This window comes from Leptonotus elevatus, chromosome 7, assembly GCF_054856555.1.
Source record: "Leptonotus elevatus isolate MCC_2025b chromosome 7, RoL_Lele_1.0, whole genome shotgun sequence".
Classification (NCBI taxonomy): Eukaryota; Metazoa; Chordata; class Actinopteri; order Syngnathiformes; family Syngnathidae; genus Leptonotus; species Leptonotus elevatus.
Window position 1 is genome coordinate 10,319,873 of NC_141245.1, and position 12,736 is coordinate 10,332,608.

The 12,736-nt window shown below is 39.7% G+C and overlaps 1 protein-coding gene across 8 annotated transcripts in view; it reads left to right on the plus strand.

Annotated features, from left to right (window-relative positions):
- Window positions 1-576: 576 nt before the first annotated feature.
- Window positions 577-12,736, plus strand: part of gria4a (glutamate receptor, ionotropic, AMPA 4a) — a 123,527-nt gene continuing 111,367 nt past the window's right edge. For all 8 annotated transcript variants that reach the window (XM_086080988.1, XM_086080989.1, XM_086080993.1 and 5 more), the window contains exons 1-2: window positions 577-939; window positions 7,142-7,300. In XM_086080988.1, the coding sequence (XP_085937114.1) occupies window positions 846-939; window positions 7,142-7,300 (253 nt within the window). In that variant the 5' untranslated portion in view covers window positions 577-845. The remainder of the gene's footprint in view (window positions 940-7,141; window positions 7,301-12,736) is intronic.

Sequence of the window (12,736 nt, forward strand, 5' to 3'; positions counted from 1 at the left end):
CATGACGGACCCTATGGAAAAACTATGCAATACATATGGAGCTACACTGCCCAGCCACAGCATTAGTTATAATATTTCTAAGTATGATAAAGTGCAAACAAACACATTAAGTAGCATAATGTCTCCTTAATACATTGATCAATTTTGCAAATGTATTTACTTTTAGTCTTTTTCTCTGGCCAGATGTCTGGGACAGAAACTGGTTCGGACCAATGCGTCAGGATGGATTGTGCTTGACGCAGAAGGAACCCTTCATTTAAACTTCTTAAGGGAAACAAACGACCGTGTTTTTTTCTCTTTGACTCACGCAGCAATAATAAACCAGATAAGACATTTGACATCACTTATGTGGATAAATGCCGATGATTACAAGCGTGTAGAAAGTGCGTAAATGTGGCGCACGTAATCCACGCCTCTCCATATGAACACTGAATCAGCAGCAGGGAAGGAGAAAGTATATGATGTAGAAAGAGAGCGTGAGAGTGTGTGAGACTGAAAGAAGGAGAGGGAGGGGAGGGAAGGAAGGAGAGAGGGAGGAGGGGGCGCGCATGTCCAGTTGCTCCATGCAGTCTGCTCTCCAAGCTCGCCAATCTTGCAGCGACTTTCCCTTACTCCTCCTTCCCGCCTGTCTTTCCATGTGCACCGGACACACTGCTCGCTCCTGAGCGGACTGTGCATGCAAGGGGGGGAGAACCGCTAGAAGCGCACCATGGAATAGGAATACTGCCTTGGACAAAGCATACAGTACACGGAGAAAACCTTCCTGTCATTTTCCTGCCGTCTTTCCCCCCTTCATCCCTGTCAATGTATCTCAACACTTTTTGAGGGGACCCAAGTGAAGAAACATGAGGATTAATATTTTCTCTTGGCACTTTCTGGGCTTGTGTTCCGTCCTCTGGGGGTTGGCGACGGGAGCGTTCCCCAGCTCGGTGCAGATTGGTGAGTTGTTGTTTTTTCATACAGATGTGCTTTTTCAAAGTCTTCAAGAAAAATGTATTTAAGAAACAAAAATGCAGCATGGAAACATTTTGGCCAAGATTCTTTATTCTAACTCATTCTCAAAATCATAAATGGTCTACAAATGCATACAAAGTGTTTCAGTTTGTCTGTGTGTGAATATTTAAAAAGCTTTTTTCCTTCTTCAGTCTTATCTCTCTTTAGACACTGCAGTATTCCCTCCCTCCCTCTCTCTCTCAGTCTCTCTCACCCTCAAGCTCTCCTTCTTTTCCCTTCTTGTGAAAGCAAAACGTTTTCTTTCTAAGTACAGCAACCAAAAAAGTGATAAAGTTTGCAAGATAGTGAGCGGTCAGGGTTGCAGATGAACCCACGTGCATGCGAGCTTGTGTGGCGCGCACACGCCACAGGCACGCAGTCAAATGTGTGATAATGAATTCACTGCATCACTCCTAGTGGGGGGCAGTTGGGAGGTCCTATAATGGGATTCATCTCCTTGACTCCGTACCTGCAGCTGCCAATAAACTTAATATGCTAAACATTTATTTTTATTTTTTTTGCAGATTTGCATCCACTCCACGTCAGCGTTGCTTCCTGAACACACATCATATAAATTGTGCAATGTGTTGTGTGCTCACAGAGCCAAGGGTGCTGTAAAAGAGCGGCTGGCGGATGATTCTTGAGGGTCATAACTTACAGGGGACCTTTAACCACGTTAGAGTATTACATGCTTCATGCTGTTTCATAGAATGTGGTTTTGTATGTGCTGTTATTATTTTTCACGCCCATGCATGTGGCATGTATACAAACACTAGTTCATGTGCGGACCTGCGTGCAGACGCTGCTGATAGTTGCGAAAGGTTATATATATGTGACCTTTCTGTTTGCCAGCAGAGTTGTTCACTTAAGAAGTGTTAGATACGTTTGCAGTGTAATTTCACAGAAAGCTTTGCTCTGCGTTTTTCATGCTTGGACTTGGCAAACATTGATTCTGTTTGAGGGAACTGTAGTATCGTGGAACCTCGAAAGTCGAATGCAGGATTTTCTAAATCGCTCTTCCATCCGCTGTATTTGGATTGTATGTTGTTAGTATGTTGCAACTTTCAGCTTGTCCTATCCGGGGTCGCCATAGCCATAGCCAGCCAATTGTATGATTTATTTGGTACCATTTTTTACATTTGTACCCTTATTAACAAAACACACAGATTATTATTATTATTATTTTTTTGTCATTGCTTGGGACAGTCCACAGCTGGTTATTGGGTCACTGACTGGGAACTGAACCTGCACCATCTGCACAAACGGCAGCAACATGCACCACTATACTACCAGTGAAAAATTCCACACAGTTTAAATAATGGACGTTAAACTAATCAGTTCCCAAGTAACTCACCATCACAAAGCCTTATTAACTGTAGAGGCGATTTTTAAGTAACTTCTAACACCTTTTTAATTCAATTGTCAAACAACAGTGAGTAAACTACTGTTAAACCTAAACTTGATATACCATTCTAGTGTGCTTTGTTATTGTGCTTTGTATAAAACAGCAATGCATATAAACCACCTACAATCTCTAATAACACTTAATATTAAGGCACTTACTTGCTAATGCACCACATATTGACTCGCTTCATTATCATATTACAGTGTTTCCCACACCATGTTAATACTTGGACGGGCCACTCAAGTAAACTGGCCACCATATATATTTCAAGAAAATTTTATAAAAATATAGTTTTTTAAAACAAAAATATTTCACAACCAGATAAACCGCATGTAACATTAGTTCGCCGTCACTCACTTATGGAGCATTAGGTTAGAGGAGACGCAAATAACAGGACTGGGAACACCCCCCCCCCCCCCCCCCCGAAGTCCACCCACCCAAGTAGATTTCAAATCTGTGGGAAACACTGTATTACGTTCCCCTTCATCTGACAATTAGCATGGAATTTTAATATAGAAGAGCCAAAACCTGCTTTGTGAAAATTGAACTGCACTACAAAAAAATAGTCACCAGAGGGTGCTAGAACTGCACAAAAGTATATCAACCTGACTTTTTTTTTTAACAGATGTGCTGCTTTTAATATCGTGACAAGACGACAACAATATATTGTGGCAGTTTTAATATCGCAATATCACGATATTGCCGTTATCATTACGTTCCTAATGTTTACATAGAATCTAAAAAATATTATTTATTGCCTATGTTTTGGAATAAATCTGGCAAAAGCCACACTAAATCAAAGAAAAGCAAAGAGTTGATCCTTTGATGGTAGGTGAACTTCTTGAAGGATTTGAAGAATTTGTTGACATCTTGCATGATCTCAGGAATGACGGTCATCCATCATTCAGAATGTGTTGCAAAAAAGCAAAACCGATGCATGGCGGCGTTAACCCTTTTATGGCTGCTAAATTGAGGTTGTGAAAGGTTTTGCATAATATGTGCACGAGGTCAATGATGGCTGTCCGTCTTTTGGAATAAGTGACACAAGATTCTCAGATTTGCTGGCGTCTTGTGTGATGTCATGCATGACGGTAGTGATGGGAAAATGAAGCTTCATGAAGCACTTGTGATATTTTTTGACTCCCCTAGATGGTGCTCTTGGTTTAAATATAAAGGCTAGTGCAAAGGAAATTGATTACATTTCCACTGCATCTTTCAACCAAGAGTGGCATCTAGAGGAGTCAAAAAATATTACAAGTGCTTCATGAAGCTTCATTTTCTCATCACTACATGACGGCAGTTTGAACTCTCAAATTGTGTGCGTTACACTTAACAGGCCAATTTTGTTCAAAATATTTTGGGGCAAATCCTAAATCGTACTATTTAAGTGACGTTCAACTTTCAAGGTTCCACTGCAGTCCTGAGCACCGTCCGAAACGCATTGCAATCCAGAAATAGAACCCTTCCAAATGCCAGGAATACATCTGTTCATGTTTGTTTCACATTTCATGCCAGTCCAATTATTCTGTTATCAGTTATCCAGTTTTCCCTGAACATGCGAGTTCCCTGTCTTTTCTTTTTTAACTATCATGCTGGATAAGTGTGAGTTTATAATCTGCGATAAATTTAGTAAAAAGAGCATGCAGGATGAACGCCCAGTGAGGGGAAGACACACACACACACACACACAAAGGTAGATGGCACCTCGTCATCATAATGGCTCCGTTCATTATGTGCTGCCTGCCGACTCCTCCCTTGTCATCTTTCCTCTTCCCTGCCCATCTCTTTCACTCTTTTATGGTTAAAAGTGAGCTCAATCATTTTGTTTCCAATCACTTAAGACCTTGAAGCATTGAGCAAATCTCAGAGGGTGATCTCATTGAAAAAAATAAGTAAAAAAAAAATGGAAAGGAAATACAAATACGTACCATAAAAAAAAAAAAGGAAAATAAATACAAATACGCACCATAACGTTGCATGGACAAAAGTTTTGGGACACATTCATTCATCAATTGGGGTGTTGGACTAGTCCAATTAGTTTTTCGTGAATGATTGCGGGAACCGCTTGGGGAAGACCCATTTCTGTTTCAACATTGCAAACGAATGTAAGGGCCACACAGAAGAAGAAAAAAACACTATTACTTTAAAGTCTTGATCTTACAGTAATACAGTTGTATATTTTTGAGGGGAAAAAAAGTTATTTATAAAACTTTCAGATGCCCATTATTAATAAAACTAACCCACCTGCGGGTGAAACACTACAACACTATCTTTGTTCTTCTAATTAATGATAATTTATTATTACTATTATTACTTTTTATTCATTATTTATATTTTGGTTAAAAGTTATTTAATATTTGATCCCAGATTTTTGGGTATTTCGTTGTAATGTATGAAGCATGTAAATAGGGTGACAGGTTATCTTATAAATTAAGCACAATGTTCTTTGAATTTATAAGTGTCTGTAAATCAGCAATGTAGGAGGGTGCGAGCCCGATAAAAATCTCGCCCTGGGCGCCACATTTCGTTGGGCTACGTCTGCGCCTGTGGGAATAGAGATTGTCGCTTTCATCATATAGAAGTTCTTGTAGCTGCATTTTTACCCCTACAGTTAACAGTAGTGATCCTAAGTCCACAGATTTTTTTTTAATACAATGTGATTTGTGTTAAGTGTGTTAGTGGCTGAATAATTTGTGTATTACATGACAACACAGATTTTTCAATAATTATAACTGTCACGTGAGGTGCGGAATTAGGACCCAAATACAGACCAGACACAGGAATTGGGAGCCAGGGAGTCTTTCCTTACAAAAATACAAAGTAACAACAGAAAGCAGGGCTGGATTCAATGACCTCGAAGAAAACACTTGACTGAGAAACTTCGATTGAGAGAGCAGGGCTTGATACATGGACGCAACCTCGAACACAAGCAAGAGAACCGTTTGCATGGAAGACGAGGGATAGGAAACCTCAACGTGCTGAGGGAAAACCTCGGCTAAGGAACCTCGACATATTGACAAAAGTGTCACTCAGAAACTCCAGCTAGACCAAGGTTACAACTCCATATGACAGAATACAAGCTTTCATGACACAATAGGAATGACTAGACAAAATAAGAGTGACTATTACAGGACCATAGCAACTGCATAATCTGACGGCGAATTGACATACATGTGAACAGTAACAAATAAACACTATGGTCATTACCGGCCAGTTAGCTCAGTAAGATAAACATTCGTCTTCTGACCAGAAGGCCCGGCTTCCATTCCCGTTACTTTTTTTTCGCTATTTAACATGGCTGATACAACATGGCCGGTAGAGGTCGCTAAACTACAATACGCAACACTTGGTCGTATTTTGGTGCAGGGTAAAATAACCAATATGGTCGTTATTGTTGAAGAACTTGTAAGGAACATAGCTTCTACATAGCAGCTGCAAAATAAGAGTGACTATTACAGGATCATAGTAACTGCATAGCAACTGACAACTTCATCATCATATGGGACAGAGCAACTGCATAGAACTACAAAATAGGAGGGACTATTACAAGACCATAACAACTGCATAGCAACTGACAACTGTATCGTCGTACGGGACATAATTGCATATTAACTGACAACTTTATCATCATAAGGAGCATAGTTTCTACATAGCAACTGCAAAATAAGAGTGACTATTACAGGACCATAGTAACTGCATAGCAACTGACAACTTCATCATCATAAGGGACATATCAACTGCATAGAACTACAAAATAAGAGTGACTATTACAAGACCATAACAACTGCATAGCAACTGACAACGTCATCATCATAAGGTCATGTCTTACCTTTACAATGTACAATAGTGATTTTGGCTCTCATCCGCAAGGTCCCACCCTCTTATCCAAAGGTTATGTCATGATTAACAGGACATTTGTACATTTGTCCGCCCCACGTTTGTTGATTTCCTGTTTTGTGTGCATGTGTTTATTCTCCGATTGAATTTGTACTAATGATACAAGTCATATTTTATTCATTTTCACTTCATTAGCATAGTTGTTGGAGTTAGTCAGATTACAATGTTTGTGGCTTAGTTCATAAAAGAGCCCCTCTGGGACTCCCTGTGAATTTGTAAAAGCTTTTCTTTGCATGCAGCCTACAGTTTGTGGCACTCTGCTCTTCACAGACACGCATGCTCAAACGTTCATTCTCTCTCAAAAATCTTTGCTCCCCTTTTTATAGTTTTGGATAGTAGGATTTGTCTCATTCCTTTGATCTTTTATCACATTCTCATTTGGTCCGATGGGATACGAGTCTCTCATTTTAAAAGGCCAACTGACATTTTGTATCCACATGGCCATTCCTTTTTTGTGCGCGGCCTCTGCTCTTCCCGTATGGGGCTGACATTTTTGTGATCTGGCCTCCCTCTGTTATCTGTTATCTCCTCTCCAACTCATTATCTTTTTGGCTACTGACCTCTGACAGGCTAGTTGTTTCTATTTTTTCCCCCCTACCCTTACATCCCGCTCCCTTTTTTTTTATTTCATCAATGAAATGTGCAGCAATTGTATCCATGGATTTTCTTTCATGGTTATGTATGTGTGCTGAAATACAAGTGACATTTTTTCTTACAAATGGTAATGAAGATCTTGGTTTTTTTCTCCCTCTCCTTTTTTTGTCACTCTCTCCTCATTAATCTTTCTTGGCACACATTCCTCTCTCTCTCCTCTCCATCACCTTTTCCTTTGTCTCACTCCCCTAGGTGGCTTGTTCATTAGGAATACTGATCAGGAGTACACAGCCTTCCGACTGGCTATCTTCCTTCACAACACCAGCCCGAACGCTACGGAAGCCCCCTTCAACCTGGTCCCACATGTCGACAATATAGAGACAGCCAACAGCTTTGCAGTCACCAATGCATGTGAGTATCTAAGCATTCTCTTTACTATGTCATACAATTTTTGCTTAATATTACTCAATATTTGGAGCTTGGGAATGTAAAGAAATCAATCCAGTGCTGACTCAGCATTATGAGTGTGTGGAGAGTGATTACAGTGAAGTTATTCAATTTGTGTACATAGGGTGATCTACTTACTGCAGGCCCCTAAAAACATTACAAAATAATAATTTATCCAAATTTACATATAGGATAAAAACAAACAGTCTCAAATGAAAAAATACATGGGAGGGTCAGGCAAGTTTACTGTTAGTTAAAAAAAGCCTAGTTTCACCGATTAGGCTATGCTCTACAAATTCTGCCTGGCAACAAGTTCAGAAATGCTTTTAATCTAGATTATAATGTCTGCTGCCTAGTTAATATTTTATTTGAATAATAAAGTTGTATGCTAAATCTTAAATGTTTTTGTTGTTTGCGTGATTCATAATATTGCTCAATGAAAAACAACAACCTTCAAACAGTAATAGAGAGTGTAAAAGTCTATCTACAAGTGGTCGGTTTCCTGCCGGTCTGTCCTCTTTAAAACAAAAACAAACAAAAAACAAAAAAACATCTTTTTGGTCATGGTTGATCAGAATGTATACTTAAAGTTATGCAAGAACTCTACACAAAAAAAAAAGCATAACAAATTGGGGCATATCTCCAGCTCTGCTCTTTAAATGGTCTTTTTTTTTGTGCAAAATTCCATATTTTGTACTTTTTTTCCCAAGATTGTTTGGTTGTTGTTGTTTTTAAATATCAATGGAATGTTGAATGCTCTAAAACATATTGTCTATAACTCTATATTGTCCAATTGGTGCTAACACTCCAGCATCAAGAAATACTTGTTTATACCATCATAAAAGAAGTCTGATCTGATTGGCAGAAGCTCCTCTGTGTATTGATTTCCTCCCTGGTTATTTGAAGCTAATCTTTTAATATCCTCTTTTGACTGGGTGCTTAAAGTAAATCTTCACTCGGTTGTGGTGCTTGTAATGGCCAGTCAACAATTTCTTGTGTTCGGGTCTCTCTGTGTGGCAAGTGTGTCCAAACGTTGTGACAGTTTGCTCTTGTGCGAGCATTACCACACCTGTGGAAGAACAGAGTGAGTGGAGTTTACCACATTTGTTTTACCATTGCAATGTAAATAAATGAACATTTGTACAAATAATAAAAATAATGGAGGGTGGTGTGTGATATTTAGAGAGTGTAAATTACATTACATTACCATCTTATGATTGTCAGTGGGAGGCAGGTTGAGACGATCACCAAGGCTGGAGCAATATACTGTATCGATTTTAAAAACTTTTATATTTACTCTACAGTCGACCTCCGCCATTTGCGGGGGATAGGGGCTGGCCCAGCCCATGAATAGCAAAAACCCACGTATAAATGACACCAATTAAAATGTATGGGGGTAAAATTACATTCTTAAAAAATTAATTAAAAATAACACATAATGTCTTATTTCGCGGAGCCAATCAATGACGTCATTGATCGATCGGGCAAATTAAGACATTACAGCCGATCGCCGATTTTGCATAAAATGCAAAATATCGTCCAATCTCGATTGTCGTGCATAGCCAACATGTATAGCAGCTTGGTATTATTCAGCAGCTAAAATGCTCCATTTTCTCAGGACGTGGCCCGGAAATGCAGCATTCAATTGGTAGTTTTACTACAAATGTGAGTTAAAGTTTTAGAATGGTCAAGGTGGGAATTCATATTTTAGGGTATACAAAGAATTGTTGCTTCAAAGTCTGAAACAAATAATACCAATTAGCTGCTCAATCATGATGTGATATGAATACCATCACTCCAGGACAAAAATATGTAAAAACTCCCACTGATACTCATGCATTTATGAATCCATATGGTGTCGTGTAACTCATGTCCAATCATTTAATTGGACAACATTTGTGTCATTTAATAGCATTTGGATAATTTATTGTCAATTTATTTATTTCACTCCACACACACAAAAAATGACTTAAGGATGTGTAAGTGGGAAGGAACACAGTGACTACATATCAAATTGCATCCTATTGTATTATGGGTAGCATGAATCGCATTGCTGTTGCATTAAATGGGTGTGAAGTGTTCTGAGAGAACAAAAGAATCCAACTGGCATTTTACAATGCGCCACAGTGACAGTTCATGCATAAAATAACAACAGTACTTACAATTGCATCTTCATTATGTCCTCAAGTAATGACTAATTAATGCTACACAAGCAAATGTCGACTAAAGCTGCAGAAGCATTTTATTCGCTTCAGACACAAATATATCTCTGGCTGCCAAGAATTTTTATTTTTTTTATTTTTTAAGAAATGTGCAGTATAAGAAAAAATTCAAACAGATTTCTGCTGGCTTGTTTCAGTATTTTTAATCTCTCTGCTTTATTGAGGGGGTGTGAAAGATTAACGCTGAATAAATATGTGAGGTCAGAACATTTAAATACATTTGGTCAGAGAAGAAATTGAGAGTTCCAGAATATGAATATTAATGTCTCACTCTCTTTATGATGTATCGACATGAGCAAATTGATACATTGTGACTCTTAAGATAAGAAACATGAACTATATATCACTATTATTATTATTGTCAATTGTAGGAACCAAGATGTCAATCTTGTAGTTAGTTACGTACATGACTGAAATTGTGCCCATACTTTCGCATCAAAAAGCAAAATGCAGAGCATGTCTCTATTAATTTCTCCAAAAATCTCATTTCAAAGCAGACCTTTAACACAGGGAATTATTTGAAATATGAATCTAACTGGTAAGCTTCAGTTCTCGAGGCATATCTACTTATTATATTAGCAATGGGCAAAATTGTTTTGGGTAGAAAAATCTGCAGACCAATATGATCTTTGAAATCTTCTTTATGCATCTTGGAATTGGATATCAACAACAATCTACCCTCATTGCCCACTTTATTAGGTACGCTCAAACTTTCTCTCATCATTAAAACTCATTCATCACCGCCATTGACAGCTATAGACTTAAAAAAAAAAATCATTTAAACTATTTCTATTAGTTTAACATTTTTGTTAACAATAGTGTGAAAATCTTGATTTATTTTGTACATTTAGAGCAGATATAAAATGTGTGATTAATCGTGAATTAACTAGTGAAGTCATGCGATTAATTACGATTACACATTTTAATCGCCTGATGCCCCTAATTTTTAATGATCTTTTCTTTTAAACAAACAAAAAAATAAATACATTTAATAATCTTTTTTTTTTTTTTTAAGAAAATATTATTAAAAATTAGGGGCGCCAGGCGATTACAACTTTTTATTGTAATTAATCGCATGACTTTACTAGTTAACTCACGATTAATCACAAACGTTATATTTGTTCTAATACAATTTTAAAAAATCTAGGTTTTCATAAATTTCATATATACACATTTTTTTAACTAATATAAATAGTTCAAAGGAATTTTTGACGTCTATAGCCGTCAATGGCAGTGAATGAGTTAAAGGGAGTTCAGCACCACTGCAGCCTACAGTACAAACAAGGCAAGCAAATATCCCAAGCACTAGCAATCTGAACTATTGATACAAAGCAGGATATGATCCCAATGTTACAGATTAAATGAAGACTCATCAGATCGGCGACATGTAGCAACCTCATATTGTCTAGCACCGGAGAGCTTGTGGGAATTGTAGTATCAATTTCCTGTTCTTTTGCTCACTGGAGCGATTGCTGCTATGGCATTAGCCCATCTTCTTTTTCATCCCCCAGTTGTAACGAGCTGTTATTTGATTCATCGCCACTTTTCAATCATCTCCAGTCTCTCCTTTGACACCTACAATCAATAAGGCATTTTTTTCCACACAAGAACAGCTGCTCACTGGATATATTAATTTGACTCATTTAAATTCCATATAATAAATAATTATTATAATTTAGCTATTTACACACAAAAAGGAGACATTATGTATTTTTGGTCACAATTCAAAATAGTTTCCAATCTCCGGCCAGCACTCATTCCGTATCACGCCTGGCACATGTCAGAGGAAACCAAACTTCATGCCTGCTGGAACACGTGTAAGTATTGGCACAGGTAGTGTAATGCGATTTTAGTCAATTTGATCAAGGTGCAGGCAGATTGATTCTGAGCTCTGTGGAAATGTGTGGCAGATGTCATTCTCCTTTTTTTTTTTTTTTTTTATAAAGAGCTCAGTATTGTTCATTCGGAAATGTCATCATCATTGCTCTTTATTTTTTTATATATATTTCTTTTTATATATATTTTAATTTTTTTATTTTTTTATTTTTATTTTTTTATATATATATTTTTTTGTGTGCGTGTGGGTGAGTATGTGTATGTGCGTGCGTGCGTGTGTGCGTGCGTGCGTGCGTGTATTTGTTAGCTCACCAAAAAAACTATTAGAAAAAATCTCATACCGTTCACCTAAACCGAACACCGCCGTCAGGAGACCCGAGGGGAAAGAGGGGAGCCGTCGACCCCCGCCGGAACAGAGCAAGCGCAACACCCCAGGGCCCCCCAGGCCGCGGCAGCGCCAAAGGACGACCCCCGGGCCCCGCCAGGGCCATCGGCCGGAGAGCAAACCCAGGAGCAGGAGCGCCCCCCGCCCCAACACGGCCCGCGCCCCCGACCCAACGCAGCAGGACGGGGCACTGCAGGCCCGCCAGGCACCCCACTGGCCCCCAACCCCCGCACCCCCCACGACCCCCCGCCCCCCATCCACCCCCGCCACCCACCCCAACCCAGCCCCAGCCGCCCCCAGGTCCCCAATCCCCCAGACACCCCCCACCCCCAGCACCCCCCACCCTGCAACCCCCACCACCCCCCCCCCGACCCCACCCCGACCAACCGGCAGCCCCCCAACCCCCGACCCGGGGACCACCCGCACCCAGGCACCGGCGCCGAAGAGGGGCCGGACAGCGGAGCGGAGAGGGCAGTCGCGCCCACCCCACCCCCCGCCGTGTGGGCAGATGTCATTCTCAGTAGCGCCAAAGGTCAGCTGGGGCTAATCCCAGCAATGACAGCACACATACTGCAAGTAGCAACAAACTACCACTCATACTTACATTCACACCTACTGATATTTAGAGTACTCAAGTAACCTAAAAATGTTCTTGGATGGTCTGACAAAGTTGTAGCATCTGCGCATGGAGCGCATGAAAAACTCCACATAGAACAGCTAGATCCCTGCTTTGAACCCACAGTCCCAGAAACGTGCTAAACCCGTGCAGTTTTTTTTGTTTTTACTGCCCTCAATTTACTCCCTGTATTCTTTTCTGCTCTTGTTTCCGTTACATTTCTGGCGCTTGTGTTGTCAAATACTCTCAGACACGCACGCACACTCATACACACTGCTGCCAGTCGGCCATAAGGGGAGAAGTGTCTGTAAAATGAAACTCTTCTAACTCAAGCGTCTGAC